This window comes from Mytilus edulis, chromosome 9, assembly GCF_963676685.1.
Source record: "Mytilus edulis chromosome 9, xbMytEdul2.2, whole genome shotgun sequence".
Classification (NCBI taxonomy): domain Eukaryota; kingdom Metazoa; phylum Mollusca; class Bivalvia; order Mytilida; family Mytilidae; genus Mytilus; species Mytilus edulis.
The window spans coordinates 55,048,612-55,070,613 of NC_092352.1; the positions used below are offsets into that span (position 1 = coordinate 55,048,612).

Consider the following 22,002-nt stretch of genomic DNA (forward strand, 5'->3'; position numbering starts at 1 on the left):
CGGGAGGTCAGTTGTTCTAGACAGCCATTGGTTGGTTCAAATTAAAAGCCTAACATTTTGAATATACTGCTTCCCTCAAATTTTGTGACACAGGAGTAGTAATAAAAAAAGTCAACCCAAAATAAATATTGTATGTGCTACTTGGTTGACATGTCTATAGATTGTTGCTGTTTAAGCTAAGATTCCAACACGACAGCAGCATTCTTCTCGCAAGAGACTTGGTTCGTGATTAGGTCACATTAAGATTTTTCGACCTGGATATGCATGTAAAATTTGCCACTGTATGTGAAGGAACCCGATAATTTCAATTAATGCTTTATTAATTTAAACAGTGTATACAACCATATTTATTCACCTTCTTGTGAAAAAAAAACCCACAAAAATAATAGGGTAGATAAAATACAGATCCATTCATTTTACGATATTAATACACAAAAGACCTTTTCACAAGGTTCAACAATAACCCCAATTAGAGATAGTAATAACATAATTGAAAAGGTAGGAGAGTATTGTGGCTACCAGCATGTGTGGTCAAACAGTTTACTACTTTGATTGACAAGAAAGAAGTTAATTATGACTGTTTACATTTGTAAACGGTCATTGACATATTTGAGTCACTGTCCGCATTTTGATGACCTTAATGACATTGGCACATGGTGGTTGTTTCGAGTGTTTTTATTCGAAAACCTGGGGAACCCAACTGAACACTATCTGACTATACTTTTTACTCGACAAACCAGCTGAAATCCTTACATGAAAATAAAAAAAGGGAAGCTACCCAAAACAAACCACCCCCTCCGAGGTTTTATAACTATATCAGTATTTACCTTCATAATCCTTACTATCAGATATACTTTTATATAAAACACTTGATTCAACAGCAGACGCACATGGGGTGATTTTCAACGATACTGGACTGTCTTCCTCGATCAGAAATAGTACCCTGGAAATAAATTACAAATGTATAATACATAGAAAAATATGACATCTCAATCTCTCCATTGTATCACCAGTGAACACTGAAAACAAAAACTTATTATTAGTTAATATTGGCTCTGAACTAGATGTCAGTAACAGTAAGTACTCTCAGATCTGTATTAAGTGTCGGGTTTGTTGTTGGGATGTATAAATACCCTGCCACTTCCGGTCTGTATTTTTGTTAGATGATTTTCTACATTGTATTATACTAGTAGTTTTAATGTTGTACTGTTACACCACACCACTGTCCCAGGTAGGATGAATGGTTTGATGCCTTCAAACAAGTTTAATCCCGCCATATTGTGTATGTACCTCTCTCAAGCCAGGAGCCTGTGATTCAGTAATTGTCGTTCGTTGCTGTATATTATTTTGTTTTTCGATCAGTGTTCTTTGTGAATAAATCAGGCCTTCAGATTTTTTTTTTAAACTGTTTTGGCAATCAAAACACATTTTTTTTATTTATTAAAAGCCATTTATTGTGCTTATGTACCAAATCGAGAAATCTCGACCATGTCTTGTTTTTTGTTGTTTGACTTTGTTTGCTTGTTTATTTTCTCAGAGGAGTCGGGTGTTTTCGTGGTTAGTCGAATATTTTCGTGGTTGGTAGGGTCTGTTTTAATGTCTTATATTTTCGGTAATTCAGGTTCTATGCGTTATTAAAGAAAAATCGACATGTCATTTTATTTTTGCCCCTTTTTGTGTCAGTGTTATGTCTGTAATCGAAGTTTAAACCATTTTACACATGGTTTATAAGATGTGCGCTGAATTATTCAGAGTCGTTGCAGCATTTCATCTAAATTCACTTTCTGTCAGTTTGTCTTAGACAATACCAGAACGTTTCTATTTCAGGGTTGTATTTAATCCAGCGATTAACTTTGTTATGTCTAATGCAAAGTCTGTTGATTCTTTGATAGCCTTTTTCATTTTCTTAACATCTTTTCAATCAATGTGAAATAAACGTTTATTATAAGAGAATTATAGAGTTGTTGAAAGGTGCAATGATTTCACAAATGCATATGCAAAGATTCTTTTTTTAAACTCTAAATCTATCCTTGGAATGTGTAAATTACTTAAGAAATGCATTCCATCAAATCTTGAGTTCTTACTAATTGCGTAAATATACTATAAAAAGAATACTTGTCCTCACATAATTTCAAGGTCAAGAACACAGATTTTCAATATCAATGTCACATAATGTCAAGGTCAACATCGATGTGTTTAATTTAAACTCTATCACATTTCACATTAGAAAAAAAATTCTTACGGCAACATCTGACAAAAATTAGAAAAAGAAGATGCCAATAGTCGCTAAATCGAAAGCAACGTTAAATTAAGATGTCTAAACTTTGCAAATATTCATTAATATCTTGTGTTGCAATTCCAGGAGGCAAATAACGCCTTAAACTGTTCTCTTTTTGGGATATTATGCTTTTTTTAATTTTACATCTTAACCATGGTAACCACAATGGTGCTTGTTTCACCACAGAACACTTGATTTTTTAACACGGAAATGTGTCCCGCGACTGTAACATAAAGTTCATGCACACTTTCATTACTATAAAATAAAATAAATCAGTCCTTAAAATTAACCTTTTGAAAATTTATTTTGAGACAAAAGGTGTGCGGATGAATGGCCGAGGTATAATAAATTCCGCACTTTTACAATTTTGATGTAATACTATACATACGTATTCTTATTTACGGTGTGCTTGAACTTTGAGTGCAAGAGAAAATTGGAAAGTGCGTAATCTCGCAACCTTTCAATAACCGTAAAAGAAATTAATGAAATAATAGATCTGGATAATATCAGCGATGTAGCCTGTTCGGTAGCTGTAGTACAAGAAAATATGTTGACCAAAACCAATAGATAGCAAGATAGGAAGCTGGATTCGCATCATGTTGTAAAAAAGGGCGAACAAAATTCCGCCCAATTTTAGTAATTTATCATAGTTATAGTTATATAGTTATTATATAGTTATTATATAAAAACCACATTTACGTGCCATCATTTCAAGACGGCCTTGATCCATCGTATAAATTGGTACGCATTCTACGCCCCACCCCTGAAATTGTTCAACATACGGTTGTCTTAATAGTGTATGTATGTATTTGTTTTGTAATTGCTTGGCCCCTTATGCTTATTATTGTGCAAAACAATTTGTTATGTTAACTATTTATCTAAACCAGTGAACAGATATAGCGTTATCCACAACAAGCCCCCAAAAAGGCCACCTTTATCTGTGATGAAGCACTTGCAGAACACATCATAATCAGAGTAAGGTAACAACTGACGAGGGAGTTTAAAATGTTGTATTAAACAATTTTAAAACATGTGGAGCAGGATCTGCTTACCCTTCCGGAGCACCTGAGATCACACCAAGTTTTTATTGGGGTTCGTGTTGCTTAGTCTTTAGTTTTCTATGTTGTGTCATGTGTACTATTATTTGTCTGTTTGTCTCTTTCATTTTAGACATGGCGTTGTCAGTTTATTTTCAATCTATGACTGAGTTTGATTGTCCCTCTTGTATCTTTCACACCTTTACATTTATTTGCCATTCTACCTATCTTTTTATCATTGTCTTGAGTCATCTTTAAATAATTTTATTTTGGATGTAACGCGTCTTCTGATTGGCTGACGTTATTTTGTTATGAGCCCATAGACATTATTTAGTCATGTGACCGTGACGTCATCAACGTTTTTTCATGGTTTTCTACGGTTTAAAATGGAATTTAGAATTAAATTATAGGAAATGACTGTAATATTTTTTCTGTCTATTCGAAATAACATAAAAAATGTGGTGCACACTGTTAAATAACCCGCTACGCGCGTTATTCAGTGTGCATCAAATGTTTTATGTTATTTCTTCATAGACAGAAAAAATATTACAGTCATTCCTTAAATGATTATAATCTAGTCACCGATTAAAAATTGCGTCATAAAGTTTTTAGAACCTTGAAATAAATAAAGGAAGACGTTTTAAATTTTAATGACATTAGAGTGAAATAATTTCAGGGGGAAATAACCTAGCTCTTTAAATAAAAACTTATGAAAAGTGTCAGTCCGGAAGACTCAGAGCTATATTAGACACAAAGGTATAGTCATAATCAAAATATGACATCGGTTATAAGTAACATTCCTCATGTTTGATAAATACAGGAGCTTTATTGTAAACTAGCTTTGATATGGTAAAAAGCAAAAAAAAATATCTAGACTATTTTTTAAAAAAACGAACAAAATATGAGCTTTAATAAATAAAAATTTACTTTTCAATATTTATTTCTAAATCGTAGATCATTAATACTCGTTTATTACTAAACCTCTTGTTTTGACGTCTTATGTAAAACATTAAATACCTATTTATCATTATACCACTGCATACCTCATGTTTCAATATCGTGACCTTTTAATCGTGACCTTTTAGAATAACTTCCTTGATTCTCATATGTAAATTAGCTAAAAGTTAATAAACTTTATTCTTAGGAAACATTTTTTAGTTTTCCTCGTAAGTGCCAATCTTGAGGAAATTAATTAAATTATTCAATTAACATTTTCTCTTTTACACTTGATTCAAATAACTAAATCATGACAAATCACAGGGACCGTTATCTCGCGAGATAGAAGCTAAACCAGGAAAACAAATTTCGAAGTGTTATTTGGAAGTAGACGCTTTTGTTCTCATCAACCGACATTTTCTTTTCACTTAACATATGACAGGCTTTTTGATGTCATGCAGTCCTAACTTCTAATGTTAGTGACTGTACTTTATAAAATATTTCAGTCATATATAAACGACTTCAATTGTAAAGGAAAACAAAACACATGTATATGTGGTGGCGTTAAATTTGTGAGTGTTTATCAATCCCCTAAGAAAGATCTTTTTCAAAATACTATATTTTACTTCCTCTTCAATACATATTCTTTATTAATATAAACTTGTGTTTACAAATTATAACAACCATGTAAATCAATTAAACCACATCCTTACAACCTTGTAAAGTATATACTTTTTTCTATGCTATCATCAAATAGTAGTGAAAAAGCATTATGAAAAATATGATACCTCAATATGCACCTGAAAGGAGTATAAATCTTGAGTCCTTCTTATCTAACGTGTTATAAATCCGAAGCGAGATGTATCTAATAATCATTACCATATCTAATTATCGTTTTTATTCGCTTTACCTGTCTTAGGTGCGCAGACAAAACGGTAAGAAAATGTACGACGTGTTATTAAAAGTGATAGTTTTACGGCAGCTAGAGTAATTTGAACAGATAATTAAACAGTGTGTAAAGAATCGGTCGTGTGCCCTAAAACGAGGCCATATTAACTAAATTATTTGTTTTTAAATGCAATTTTTACACATTTCTGTTTAGGGATCGGCTTAAGCATACCTCCGGGTGCGGGATTTTCTTGTTGTATTGACCCATTGGTGGCCTTCGGCTGTTTTCTGCTTTTTGGTCGGGTTGTTGTCTTTTTGACACATTTCCATTCTTAATTTTGTTTTTACAATTAATTATGATAACTACAAAACATATAATATGTTTTATTTTTCATTTTTGAGTAATCTTTGTTCCATCTTCGCCCATATAGAATTCGACCTCGTAGGCTTCATGACAAATATGAGTGGCAGCTTAGCAGCTGAGATGTCTATTTCAGAATTGTGATTGAAATAAATCAGATTACCTCCTAGATCACATCACCCGACGTTTGAGTTTCTAATTCCGCCCTTCATTCCGGTTAAACCACTTTTCAAAATTCACCTACTTGATTTCTTTTTCTCATTTTGTGTATTCAAGAAATATTTGCCACTTGACGTAGATCAAACTATTAATACCCGGGATACAAGCGGCGTATGATAGGCGATTCATGGATCTTATTTATTGTAAGTTGAGATTTTGGATTAAATGTTAAATTCATTTTGATACAGATACGCAATAGGTAAAACAAAATATAAAATAACAAAACCCAGACCATTATAAAAATTAGGAACAAAAAAACGTCAATTATACATGACAAAACAGCACTAATAAATGTTTCAAGCAACACATATTTTTTCACCAAATCCTATGAAAACTTAGGTCAAGGCTGATAGTTTGTAGCAAGGAAACCGAAATCTTACAAACGTTTAAAAAGAGTGATAAATGAAAGCCGTTATAACAGCACTTTTGAAGTTTGGACTTACTGCTGTGAGCAATGATCAGCTTAATGGACGAATAATTAAATGCAAAGAGATTTGGTAATTAACTGCAATAAAAATGATGAAAGGATTTGCAGAGAGATGAAACTCGATTCACCTGTGAAGCCAATTAAGTAAACAAAGTGATGTCTATAAACAATAATTGCGGTTTCAGCTCACGTAATATTGAACTTGTTCCACCAACTCTAAAAAAAACCGTCCGATGACGAAAAGTCAGTGAATGGGTATCAGCGTATAACCTTCTACTTCTTAGTATGAGTCTCCTTTAATTAGGAGCACCTCTATATGAAGTTTTACCTTAATCTTAGGTCTATGACTGATTGATTAAATGCTGTTAAACATCAAATAATTGGTAATCAGTAAATATTTATGACGAGAACAAGTAAAGACATTTATTTAGCCTATTTGCAAAATGTCAAACTCGAAAATTAGACGTGCGATTTTGAAACTCAGTGAAACTCAGATAATGTCTATATATCGATAAGGGCAATAGTTACAGATTAGGAACTTTTCCAGAATCGTCCTCATTCCGACCAGACGATTCGCTATATCGCTGACAACATCTTGTATGAAATCTTTAAAATTTGCAAATTTATATGTTACATGTGGTACTTGCAATGTGAGTTTTACCTTTCTTGCAATAGCAGCTTTGTCGTTGCAATTTAAGTACATGTAATTGTTCTCGATGGCAATCAAATCCGTTCAGGCTTGTCTTTGTTTTTTTTTGTTCTATTTGATATCGTCCTTTTTATTTTTCATGTTCCAATATTGTATGGAATCTATCTTTATGTAGATAATCTTTTTTCAACTTCCTCAAACTTTATGTATAAGTTGTGTTGACACTTATTGTTGCTTGATTGCATATGGTTGCTTAACGTCCAGTGGCAAATAGTTCATGCATGCATATTCGATATGACGGCCATTATTGACCATTCTCTCATATGATAACATCCACTGGTTTGTTAAATAGTTCGTTTACATTTTCATTTTTCTATCAGATTAAAATAAAATACTATTCAGTCTCGTCCTGTAAGTCTAGCTTAAGTCTAACGCCAAATAAATGTACTTTGCTGGTTAAAATGACCTTGTACAGTAGAAATGTTAACGATTTGAGATCAAAAGCAAGAGATAACAATTCATTTCAGCGGCAGAAATTTGATGTATGTTACTGTCTGAAATTGACTATGATAAATCCTCAGAATCATTGCTCTAGACCTAAACAGTGGCAGATTAAACAAGAAATCAATAGTTGTTATGGCAGTTATGACAAATTACTGCAAGGTTATAATATATTGTTTTGATGAAAACGCAGTGTAGCATTTCTGCGGCTGACAAATATTGCATAACAAGGGTCCAATGTCGTAAAAAAAAAAAATCAACGAAATCTGATTAAATGAATAAATCCATTTGGATTTTTTGCTTTGTAATGATATATGTTGTTAGTATAAGATTTATTATATGTAATAAAAACAAACGATGGAAGTCGTAATTCATTTCGTTTCGCCATTCATATGAGTCTTCTTCCTTAAACACTATCATAGCATTTACTAAAATTGAAATTGAAAACGGAGAATATGTCAAAGACACCAACAACCCGACCAAAGTGCAGAATACAGCCAAAGGCCACATATGGCTATTCAAAGTAGCGAGAAAATCACGCACTCGGCGTCGGCGAGCTGGTCCCTACATACAACTTATTCAGCGAAGATGCAATATTCGCATGTATATCAACCTTAATAGAAGCAAAGAACAATATTTATAAACTTTATAAGGCTTATTTTAATGAAAACGAAACTATTAAAACGTCAGTTGTTACCGTTTTTTCTGCAGGTTCTCTGGTAAATGTAAAAAATAATTTTAGACCTTTGAGATGTGCCCTAAATATATGATGACTTAATACAAATTCCAATTGGCTAATTTGTATAAAATAATTATTTCATAAACAACATTTTGATATACAGGAGGTGACAATTGTGAACAGCAATAATAACGAATCTGCAATATCATGTCTCCCTGGGCTAATTACATTTTAAATCTACAATACTATAAAATATAACACATTTCTCAATATAAAACAAACAATTCCAAATAAAAACAAATATCTCGGTGTTGGTCAATCTTATTTAAAAAGACACGAAATGAATGATTTTAATGTTTTAATCCTTTTATGGAATAAATGAGTGTTTATTTATTTTTAAAAAGCACAACAATACCAGTATATCAACTATATACACTAGAGTAAATTTACTTAAGTGGATAAGTCCATTCACAATTTTCTCATAGTCTGATTCGACAAGTTAAGCCTTTATTGAACTATGGTACAAAACAGCATAGATTGTATGGTTTTCTATCACTTGCTTAAATCCGATCCAGTTGTTTTTTCTGTTAGATAATTGTTTCATTGGCAATCATACCACATCTTCTAATTTTATAACACGCATTGTACATAAAAATTAAAGTGAAAATTGTGCACTATGCACCATTTAATGCTGAAAACCAGCCATCCCCATTTAAAAATTGTTACGGCCATTTTTCTTATATTGCTTCACAGCGGGTTTCAAACAGATTTAAATCGTTTACTACTGCTTATTTCTAAACATAAATACCTAAAGACACCTTAAAACCGGAATTTTGATAGATTTTAGCACATTTAGAGTGTTTATCCAAAAATATCAAAGACATACATTCTTAACTAAAACCAAAATCTATTCTAAGAAATTCATAAATTGTTTTCAATTTATTTAAAAAGATGGCATTCGATGCATTTTACGATAATACATACAATTGTGTTCCTAGAAGTTTATGTCTCTTCAACAGTAATAAGTACTGCATACCACAGAATTTTCATAGGGGTTATATATTAATTTTGAGTAATGATATATAAGAAATGCATTTACTAAAAGCTTAATCTACTCCAAGAAGTTCATAAAAAATGTTTGTTTTCAATTTTGATAAGAGATGGCATTCGATGAAACATTTTACAATAATGCTTACACGTTTTTGTCTTAATTTATTTGTATGTCTCTTTAACAGCATAATGTATTGAATATTATCATGTACATTGGATATACATTTTTTATTTAAAAGTAAAGATCAAATGAAACTAATTGGTAGCTACATTTTGTACTTCCAGGCCAGATAAGACAAAATAAGATTTGTACTTCTTGGCCAGATAAGACAAAATAAGATTTGTACTTCTTGGCCAGATAAGACAAAATAAGATTTGTACTTCTTGGCCAGATAAGACAAAATAAGATTTGTATACTTCTTGGCCAGATAAGACAAAATAAGATTTGTACTTCTTGGCCAGATAAGACAAAATAAGATTTGTACTTCTTGGCCAGATAAGAAAAAATAAGATTTGTACTTCTTGGCCAGATAAGACAAAATAAGATTTCAAAAACAAACTGAATTTACAGGACCACATCAAAATATAACTTTTACTTCCAATATTCCTTTCTATGTCCCATCCTCCTGAACACACATGACATATTTGCCACTGGACGTTACGCAACAAATCTTCAAATCAATCAATCATTTTTCTCCAAACGTTTCAAGGTCATATCATTTCCCGAATGTCGAGCTACCTCGTATTGTTGATTCTAAATATTTGCCACTGGACGTTAAGCAACAAATCTTCTAATGTTAAAAGATCATACTATTTCCCGTATGTCGGGCTACCAGGTTTTGTTAATTACAAATTCATGAAACAAACTATCATTTTCAATGATATGGAAGGTATAACTGAATCAATGTGCTATGTACAACTCCGCCACATTAAAGCCATCAACCTGCTATGTACAACTCCATCACATTAAAGCCATCAACCTGCTATGTACAACTCCACCACATTAAAGCCATCAACCTGCTATGTACAACTCCACCACATTAAAGCAAGATTATACATGTGTTTATATTCGTTTTTTTATTTCATTAATTTTGGGTCAATTACGTAACGTAAGAACTAATTACGTAACGTATAAAGACTAATTATTCAGTTGGATTGCACGTCTTATTTCATGCATCTTTGAATCGCTCTGTACTCGCTGATCATAATTTAACAGCACATACATAAGTGCTTAGATGTTTATTTACATGAATCTATTTCTGAAATTACGATTCAATCCAAGACCTCTTTAAGGTGAATTGTTACCCTTGTTATGTCACGTGCTCGAATTCAGAATGTCATTCAATGACATTCCTTTACACCTTTGTTCATAAAGGAAACCAGATTGAAGAAACATCAACCAGTCAATGAGTGCAACAGAAGTTCCATTTTTAAACTATCATAAGGTTTGTCAATATCCCATTTTTTTTTTAAATTTCAAGTTGTAGAAAAGCTCAAATACAGAATGCTATCTAGTTTTTTTTCGAGAGGCACTTGCTTCAATAAAATTTACATTTATGGACGACCGAAGTTACAGTTTTAAATACGAAACAAAAAGCCAATTTTGAAAAAATCCATCGGCATCCAAACAACAACCGAAAATCAAATAAGGCAGACAGCAAGTAACGGCAACCGCAATTGACAGAATGGATATAGTATATATATATATATGCTGCACAAGATAGGCAGATTTTCCCCTAAATATTATGAAGGAGAGTTTTCAATGTATACAATGCTAGTGCTTACAGTACATCGTAAAAATGTTTTTTTTTTTATTTTTTAATAATATATATCATATATCGTTTTAGAATGAAAATATAAAGGACGCTGTCTATAAGGTCATCTTCGAATTGACAAATTTAAAACATTTCATTCTTTGCACCGACAGCAGATATTTAGAAAACAGAAAACATGAATAGTATCAAAATACAACTATTCGGAAAATTCACCTTGTAAAGTTCATTGAAACAATTAAATACAATTACGGCATGCAGGGGGGATATATACTGAAAGACCAAAGACATTTAATTTCCCGCAATTTTTGAAGAATAAAAAGATACAACCTCAATATTTTGTTTAAATACACATAAATCATAAGATTAATACTACAATTAACCCACAATTTGAACTCACTTGATCGTTTCGTTGACTAGAAGATAGGCTTTTACCTCCGATCCCTCCGGAAGTACTTTGTTGGTGTCATAAGTAAAATCAACAGTGTTTATATCAGTGTAGAATTCTTGGCCGGTCTGTGCTTGTTTTGAAGGGAGGTTTCGTGCAGCAATTCGATCTGACATACCAATTAAAATGACAAGTTTCACAACGGTTATTATGTACTTTTTACAATTAAAATCTCGTATCATTGTGAACCTGAAAAAAATAATATTATATACATGTAGTTTGGAATATTTAACGTAAGTGAGAGGTTATTCTAACTATAAAATCAGGTTAAATCCACTTTTCTACATAAGAAAAGGCCTGTACCAAGTCAGGAATATGACAGTTCAGTTGTTATCCATTCGTTTGATGTGTTTGATATTTTGATATAACCATTTGATAAGGAACTTTCCTTTTTGAATTTTCTTCGGAGTGCAGTATTTTTGTGATTTTTACTTTTTGTTTTTTTCACAAAATTGTTTTTTAATTTGTTTATATGACAATAGAGGTTATTATATCAATCATTATCAAAGTATTTTTTTGGAAAATCAGTAACCTTGTCCTATATCAAAATATCAAACACATCAAACGAATGGATAACAACTGAACTGTCATATTCCTGACTTGGTACACATGTAGTTTGGAATATTTAACGTAAGTGAGAGGTTATTCTAACTATAAAATCAGGTTAAATCGACTTTTCATTAAATTGTTCGTTACTGGTATCACAGCTTATGTATTAAGAAATGGTTTGACTTTTGGCCTTGAACTTCATAATGTTAAGTCAGCGATTTTCAGAGCAGCTGTTTGATGATACTTTGAATGATAATTGTAACCACTGAGAAATGAGATTTTTGGTTAATGAAAAGTCGGTATAATTAGGAACCTTTCAAAATATCAACAAGACACTAATAATGTGTACCGAAAAAAATCAATAATTCATATTTAAGGAATCGACAAATAGATAGAGACTGTCCTGTACATAAGAAATAGCTTGCTCTAGTACACCTAAACATTAGTTTTAGGTCAAATATCAAATCATTCCTAAATCAGAATAAGTAACGAGTCGACAAACGAATGGACTGAGGGATCACGTTGGGGCTCAAAAGTGAAAGATTTTAATTTCAGTCAATGTCTTATCTTTTATTGTTGTAGTTCATCGAATTGTGGAATAACAGTAAAACATAATAAACAAGAAAATGATTAGAGTATAAACATGTCAGATGGTTACATAAAAATATATTTATCTAGCTATGACTAAATTAGAAGATGACTTGTAGTTCGCCCCCAAACACAAAAGATGTATATGAAACCATTTCACCATTCAAATTTAACTATGAAAATGTTTTAAAAAGATTGACCGACTGCTGCACGATTTATGCCAGTGACAAATATTTCATGCATGTTCAGTACCATGTTGCTGCATTCTAATGACCATGACTCTAATAAATATGTTCGAAAAAAACTTTTGTATGCAAAATGGTAAGCGCAACGTGCAAGAAATCAGAAAGTCACAGACCATCGTGTTTTTTTTTGCTAAAATAGCGGTTAACAGAAACAATCTGTAGAACATCGTGGGATTTTGAGACTTTGTTTAGCCCACAGAGTAAACATTTTCAATATCTATCAAACGCACATTGCTGTAGTCTGTCATCCACACTGATCGAAATAGTAAATTAAATGCTGAATTTAGAAATAAGCTGCGATTCTGTGATAACTTTTCATTTGAAAAAGAATGTCGGAAGCAGAACATTGATAACACGTGTCAATTACCATGAGGTTTCATTTTCATTAGTATGTCACTGTGTCAGATCCTTGTTATCTCTTTACGATGTTCATTTGTTTCTGGTGTAACTGAAAAAAGTTTGTTATCTCTATCTTTTAAATAAAAAAAAATTAATGTCTTAGTTATGCCTCAAGTATTTCCAAAATTCAATTTGCCATGCGGATTTCCACTCCGGAAATGTTCCCAAAATAGAACGAAAGTCCAAAGGGAGACGAGTTCATTGATCTACTCGGTCCACTAACAAGAAGAGTTGCATTACGGTAGGTAAACTCTGCAGCAAAACATATAATTTAACTAATTGGTACTATTAGAATTTGAAGTGTTCGTTTTTAATGTACGGTTTAATGTGCATGCTTGTATCTGGTCCTTTCGCAAAGGTGTTAAAGTTTTATACTTAATTTATTTTTCATATGAAATTTGTAGTCATAAAATAAAGTAGGGCATATGGTTACTTGAGATTACAATCAAATTGAAACAATTTTTTTTACATGTATAAATTAACTAATCTAACACTTGAGACATAGCCAAAATGATAAACGAAACATTCAATTAATCACACATCTGCCTTTTTAAATAATAAAAAAAAATATTAATTATATAAAATGAAATGCGAAACAACTCCCAGACAAAAATTATATAACGCGATGACCATTTAATTTAATAGGATTTTAACGAAAGACGAATAAGTAAGTTTATCGTTTTACAAATTACTAATTTTCTTCGTTTTGCTTATGAATAGGTTGAGGTCAACAGCATATACATTTGTACTCTCCGACTTCACTGAATCATTCTATCTTTTTTATCTTTTTGTGAAAAGTTATTAAAACACGAAATTTTTGTTCGAAACTTGATATATCTAAATGATGTTTTACTCGCATTACAACCATGACAATATATCTAGCAAAATTATATAAAAAAAAAAAAAAAATAGGTGAGAGAAACTTTTCAAATAAGCTTTCACTATAATAGGTATAGAGCTAGATATGAAAAACTGAATCTTTACTTGTCTCATGTTATGGATGAAGTGGTACATGTTGTATTTCGTGAAAATATGAAACTAAAGTTGCAGTGGCATATACAGATATAAGAAGATGTGGTATGAGTGCCAATGAGACAGCTCTCCATCCAAGTCATAATTTTGTAAAAGTAAACGATTACAACATGCATGTCTCAATTACTCAAAATGGTAAGGTGTCATCAATACATGAAGTTTAAATGCTTTTAAACTAAATACACTAAACATAAAAATGCGATCAGACTGCATAACTTATTTCGCAAAAACACGAAATTATATAGTATCAAGGGCTTGCATTTTTCAATTACTCAAAAAATTAAGAAATAAATGCTTCGAACAAAATATAGAATAAACAAAAATATGCATACCTTCAATGAAGCAATGCTTCGTGCATCTTGTCCTTCACATTGCTGATCATCTATAAAAATAAATCCAATATTAAAAGTTTTGTCAAAAGCACTTTCCATTGCGAAGTTACTTCAAATATCGAATACGTACTCCCACAGTGCATCTTGTGCTATTTAAACGCTGTTTAAAGTTAGCGTATGTAAATCGCATGATATATATATTGTAAGTATATATGATATTTTTTTCAGAGATAAATCTCCGAAAGTATTAACTGCAGTCTGCTATCGATCTCATCTATCGTCTGCCGTAATCAGGAGAACCTCCAATATTAATGTCACAGGTGAAGTCAGGACCGCAGCTCAGTAATTTTGCTAATTACTATAACAATAGATCCAATACACTTGGGATCTATAGTCAGATCAATAATATACGATCATATAAGATGTTCAGCCGAAAAGATAAAAATTAATAACACCATCTTAGCTGGGGACGTAACGACTGCATATATCATTTAAACACACTCACAATTCTAACTTTAAAAGACAGATGATATACGTAATACATTTCCTTCGTTTGAAGATATATGATAATAACACGAAAATTATACACATAATTATACCATTTAGTAGCTTACTTAAATTTTTGTCTCCATTTAATATTCATTTTCTGAGCTATACCTTATATTAAATATTTTGACGAAGCACATTATTCCCAGCTCAAAACGTATAATTATCTTCCCTAAAATATAAGTACACAAGCCCCAATAAGATGACTTATAACATAACACCTGTGAATTATAACCTTTACAAAATCTTATTAACAAACTGTCAGTTTCACCAATGAAATAATTTCACTTCTAAATCAACATTTTATTGGACATTCGATGAGCTTAATATTGACATCTTTATAACATAAATTAACATTTAACTTGTTTCTTTCATTTGTTAACGATTTATAACCAATTGTCTTTGTGTATTAATTAGGTTTTTCTAACCGTAGACAGTGTATTTTAAAGTTTGTTTGACAGAGGTTGTGTGCAACAATAAAAGCACCTAAATCATGGTATTGCGCAAAACACCTGGAGCTGTTCATGAATTATGAAATCAAAACACCAAATTTGAAAAAATAAACTAAGTCAAGTTATGCAATTCGCGTATACAGTAGAGCTAAACAGTAGAATTGAATCAGTAAACCAGAACTCGTCAGTCCGGAAATTAAAGGGAATACCAAACATGTATTCATATATTGAGTTACATCCCGTGACTTCAAAATAGCTTGATGTGATTGGTCAAGAGTAAACATTCTAAACGATGCCGTATCATTCTTTATATTAAAACGGTGTAAAAAAAGTAAGTCATAATACTTTATGAATGTTTCGGATATGAAAGAACAGATTCGTTGATGTTAATTCATTTTAACCGGTTTTCATGTGGGTTTCAAAGCAACTTTGACCCTGTAGCGCAAATGAACGTTTGACAATACAGCCAGCAAACTATGGAGAAAAGCTTTCGATATAAATCAAAGCGTAGAGTTATATTTACATATAAACAATAGTTATCTGGATTTTGCTCGTATTGCTATCGAAATTATTTTATTCAGTGGACCAGGCCAGCCTGTTGATACGTTTGGTAAAAATCTGAAATGTGCAGATGCAAAATAGGTCCCCACCACCAGTTACTCAAACTAGTTAAATTCATCAATATGAGTCCTTTAAATGCATTAATATCCTGCAATTTACACCCGACACTGGAAATTTTAGTTGTTAAAACCAAAATTATTGTCTCTACTTTTTCAAAAAAATCGACATAGTTTCAGCGCGGACCGCAAAGTGGACCCCAAATAAACTGTTGCGCGAAAAGCATTACAGCTTGCCCAACATGAAAGCAGGATATAGAAAATCATTCGTTGTTGTTGAGATATAATAACGATATACTATTTTGTTATCAGAAACACAATCATTTTGATAAAGATTTCAGTGTACACCTGATTTGCTTTCCCTGATTACCAATCAAAGTTAGATCAATCGGTAATAACAGACTGCCTAGACTAGTGAAGGTCACATTTTTTTACAAAAAACTGGGTTGAATATAAAACGCAATTATTGAAATCAGGAATAAAATATCAAACGCCAATCAACATTAAACGAGGAACGATCTCACACAAGAGGCTATAAAGACTAGATATGTCTGGGTCGAGTTTATCAGTAAACAAATGTAGTGAAATACTACATATTGGAATCTATCCAGCCTCTTTTACAATATTTCATATGGCTACGACGCCATGGGTACTGAACGATTGTAAACAATAACAAAAGTGAACTTCAGACCGGCCTGAAGATCTTCACGACAAGACAGTAGCACTTCATGATAACATATACAAACTTCGAGACGAAAGAAAAGAAAAGTACAGATTGTTTAATTATTGATAAACTTTGGAGTAAAGAAACACACATGGCAAATCCGAAAAAAAAATGGGTGCAAGAAGTAGTAAAAGTAGTTTAATATAAGTACATAAAAACAAGGTCACCAGAATACTGTTATTTAGTGCATAATACTGATTCAATTAAAGCAATAACGTCATTTTGCGGCAAATTTATTTATATGAAAAGTAAATATTTTCTTCATGTGCAATAAAAACGTATGCTTTGATGTCTAACCGACTAGTATACTAGTACGAGGATTTCTGTTGATATCTATAAAAGAAACGTATACATTTGATCGTCATTTTAAAGTTTTTTTTAATTCTATTATATTTTTGGAAAATCATTCAATTTCTCGGTTACTGTCTTTGATTGCGAGAGAAATCAGAAACAAAATTACATGAATGCTAAAGATAAAGCCTTTGAAATAAAGCTCTACGGAAATGTCATACATTGTTTCAAGTATTGGAAAACCAAGTTGAACAAGTTCAGTGCTTTAAATTTCATTGATGATCGTCCAAATTTGGAAAGCTGCAAAGTTATATGCGCTATCTGACAGAAATGTAGAACTCTTTTGGTTTCTATACTGTTACAGAAGCTTATTGACGTCTAGTTATATCATTATATTTAAAACAAAAAACATTGACGTTTTTCTAAAGACAAAAAGATTTCTAGTAAAATGTATTGGTAAATGCATTGCTACAATTACTAAATGTTAGAGTACGGAAGTTTGAAGTCTGATACTGCAATTACATATGCTAAGACACAAGATAACAACACAAAAGTGATAACGGAATCGCTGTCAAACCATAACCACATTGGCTTTTTGACCTTCATCATTACTATTAGCAATTAAAGATTATTTATGTTGGACAAACCACAAGACGATAGTGCCAATATATAGTATCGTAGTAACCTTGTACAGTAACCCCCGCAAATATAGGACACACAATAATCAATATATACCTTTGTAGTTAGCTATAGCATTTAGCTGGCGGCGTAGTGCTCAGATTTAAGGCTTTATCAATTAGTACAAGTGATTATTTTAAATAGGGCATAACATGTACAAAATGTAGCAATATATCAAAATTAAGTGGACGAGTAACTGGGGCATGTAACTTCCGTAAATAAGGGTCAATTCTCTAATTTGATCAAGTTTAATCCATCTCTATATGTATATAAAATCGGAGAAAAGAGCTAAGTATAACCAAATTTTGTTGATGTTTCAGAAACTGAAAAAAGGGGGGGTTACCACGGTAGGAAACCCAAACAAGAAACCAAGAACAAGAAAACTTGTGTTGAAATATGTAAAACGGTACTTTATGAAACATCATCCGACATGAGTTAATAAAGGAAACAAACTTATAAATTATATTAATTATTGCCTTAATCATCATGAGTAGAACACGCTTGATATTAACAGTGTGAGGTTCAAAAACATAAATAATTAAAACGTTCCTCAGTATTCATTCTTTTAACAAGAAGGTATCAGATAACATAATGTATCGAAATATTTAATATATTTCTCTTAAATTAATGTCAAAGATTTGATTTATGACGATTTTTTCACGGTAAGAAAACATCAAAAATAAAGGGATAAAATCAATTACTGCTAGTCTGATTGCGTGCCGAATTTGACAACTTAATGAACAGTATCATTTAACTCCAAATGGGTCATAATCACTCGAATTTTCTTTCTGTGTTGGTGGGAATAAACTTGACGAAAAAAATATCCGAACTCTAATTGATGACCAATAATGGGCATCAAAAGGTAGGGAAATACACCCCACAACGATAATTGTGAATAATTTAACAACGGATTTTCTCCGTTATTGGCTTTGGTAATAGTTTTTCTTTCACCATTGAAACTCAAGGTCGCTAATCAGCTAATTGGTTATTGTTCTAGACGTCGTATAATATAATTGAGAAAACGCATACATTTTCCACTGAATTTTGTGCTGATGTCGAATCAGATATTCTATCGTAGTAAAAATACCTAATTTAGAAACAAACCTATTTGGTGTTGATGACAGATAGTTGATATATAGTGTCTGCAGTGCTAACTTCGTTAACAATTTGATGTTGTTGATATTACTGTTTATATATAATTATGAACGACCTTACTAATTCGGAATATCTCCCGTCTTACTTAGTAATTTCGAAGGATGTATATATTTTACATGTTATCAATGTTGGAATGCAAGTGTTCGAAACCTTAAAGTTTGTTGGTAGACTGCAAGTCCCCGAGGGTATTTTTAATCGAGTTTTTAGCACAGTAGCCACTACTTCGGCACTGGCATAAACATGCGAATATTGTTTGACATTTGCATTTTGGAAATAATTTGAAGTTGAGGAAATTATCTCCTTCTTGCAAACTAAGTGTTCGGGTTTGGCTATACTTCAGGTCTTTTCTGGTTTTATCAGCTTTTCATCGTTGATATTAGGTTTTGGATTTTCAAACAGTTTTGCCGTGAACTGCACAGAATTGCGCATCTGTTCCAGAAAAAAATGTACCATTAATGTTATTGATAAAACGCTGATACAGTCATCTGCTATTATGGCGATAAACTGTCCTTGAAAAAATCAACACTTTAAAGATTAAAGATATTTATCCTGCTGATTGAAATGAGGTATATATTGAAAACAATCAACCGAACATTGACCAAAGTGGAATCATTTGCATATACCGAATGCATATTTGATGCACTCACATTTTACACCATGATAAAAAAAAAAGGTGGGGGTCTGTTAACAATTTTACTATATTTCATGGTAATGTATGATACGTTCAGAATACAAAAGCATACGATACAGTATACCAGGGATCCAAGCTCTAATAAAAGATTCATAATTTGTCGCCAAAGACCTCAACGGTTTTCGGGTCATTAAGTCAAAGATCAAGGTCATACAACCTATACATATATAAGGAGACCTGGAAAGATTTGTTTCCAGACAATATCGTTTTCCTTCAAGAACGAATCGATTCGTATGCAGTGTAAAATAAAATCATATAAAGTTATTTTTTTGTAAGGCTAAAAATACTTTTCCTAACCATGAGTAACTATTGAATACCTTTTTTTTTTTTATAAATTTGAACATATCATTTGACGATTAAGACAGACAATCGCTCAATATTTAGGTTTTTTTTAATAAGTGTAAGAAGCGGCGGATCCAGCCATTTTCAAAAAGGGAAAGTGGTGGTTTCAACCAAAATTCCCCATTCAAATGCATTGATCGTCTCCAAAAATGGAGATTCGAACCCCCGGACCGGGCTCCCCCTCTGGATCCGCGACTGATAAATTGCATTTGACAATGTTCATTCGGCTTTTGGCAATTTGAACTAGTATTGCATCCATTACATTCATAAAATAAAACATTTTTTTAACTATTAGTCTTATTGCGTTGTTCATCCAATTTTCGATTTTCACACACCTTAAAAATGACAAAATACTTCTTTTAAAAATTTGAAATTTGACTTATTTTGACTTAACATTTTTAAAGTGCTTTTTTCGATTATTAAGTATTGATTTATCAATAGACTGTATGCATACATACAAATACAAGAAATTGTATATCTTAATTATGGCTGTCAACAGATGGATATCACATATTTGCGAGGTTACTCAAACTTGATGTCGTCTGCTATAGATGACAAAAGATTTGATCCTTTTCGTTTTTTGCGTTATCAACACCTGTGGTTTATAATTACAATTGTTTTATTCATGTCACTGCTTACTAAGCAATTTGTACACATGTTTTGCAAACTATTTCAATCATACATGCATAATTAAACAATCGAACAATTTGACAGTTAATATAAATATGCATCACCATGTTGCATTTTATGAATGGATAAACTAAATTTGTAAGGGATGATCCCTTTTGTAGGAAGATGCATTACATTGCAGAAGCTGCAATATGTCTATGATTTATTGCAATATGCTGTCTTGTGAATCAAAATATTTTCCGGAATCCCGACTTTGATTTAAGCTATTACATTAAAGGCGCAGGCAGACGACTCAAAAAGTGGCATTTAAACTCGTCGAAAAGCTGACAACACATTGGCAATAAACTATAAAATGAAACGAAGACGAACAAGTTTACAAAACAAGACATATAAAACTAAAACTGAACAACACGAACCCAACCAACATCCCCTGGATAAATATATACCCCATCCCATCATAGGTTCTTGTATTTGAGAAATAATATTATCAATATTTTTAACCACCAATTCATCCCCAGTGAAGTTAAAATCATTGAACTATGCGCAGTTATTTATTAAACATCAATGTCATCAATATTGACCAGTTCGATTGCGTGAAAACAATATATCGTGTAATATTTTTTTATAGTTCAGTTATAAATTTGTTCCCTGCTACTATAGGAAATGCGCAATCGTGGTTGATATTACGTCATACAGCATACGTAGGTTATCTAATGAAGAGCAGAGCAGTCAATTGTAAAATTTTACCCTAGTGCTCTACATTTACACAAAAGGTCAATTGTTTTGCACAGGTTCACGTAGTTCCTGTTTACTACTTAATCACAATGTTTCATGAAGGAAATATCATTTGGCCGCAGTATACTACATACATACTATTCTATCGTAATAATTCTCAACATGAACTAAAAACTTATTTTATGAATGTGCGATAAGTTTTCTTTCATGAAAGTGCTTAGAAGTGCTATCTTATTGGCATCGCGTTCGCAGACACATGTGAATAAGGATCTCAGTTAAAAAGAAAAAAATATCAAATGCATCTTGTATCAATCTAATCGAAGCTATTGAAACCTGCATTTTGCGCAACCTGTTTTATTAACATGAATGTCAGAATTTAATTGATATGTCTAGCTTTTGGAAACTCCACTTTCTTAATTTCTGGTTTAACCCAAACTTTTTTGTGTATTATCATATTCTACCACATTGACTGTAGATTTTAATTTATTAGTTGAAAGATTATTTATATAAGTGTCTTACGCAACATAATTCGGTATCCTATATTTTACAACTGGATCGGCACAGCTGCTTGTTAGCCTAGACGTTCCCAAATAAAGAGTTTAAGCCCTCCCTTCCAGTACTAGGGTTTGGCGGGATTATTTTTATACCGGGAAAGTATAACATCTTTAGTCATTCATTTGTAATTGTCGGCGGATCGCCTTCATTGTTTAATTACTTCAACGATTCCTTAACAACTGCCTTCAATGACTAT

General features: G+C 31.9%; 1 protein-coding gene across 3 annotated transcripts in view; it reads right to left on the reverse strand.

The window, feature by feature from the left end:
- Positions 1-22,002, reverse strand: part of LOC139489780 (protein NDNF-like) — a 66,372-nt gene that overhangs the window by 7,566 nt on the left and 36,804 nt on the right. For all 3 annotated transcript variants that reach the window (XM_071276602.1, XM_071276600.1, XM_071276601.1), the window contains exons 2-4: positions 14,391-14,440; positions 11,198-11,434; positions 828-943 (exon numbers count right to left, since the gene is read on the reverse strand). In XM_071276602.1, the coding sequence (XP_071132703.1) occupies positions 828-943; positions 11,198-11,427 (346 nt within the window). In that variant the 5' untranslated portion in view covers positions 11,428-11,434; positions 14,391-14,440. The remainder of the gene's footprint in view (positions 1-827; positions 944-11,197; positions 11,435-14,390; positions 14,441-22,002) is intronic.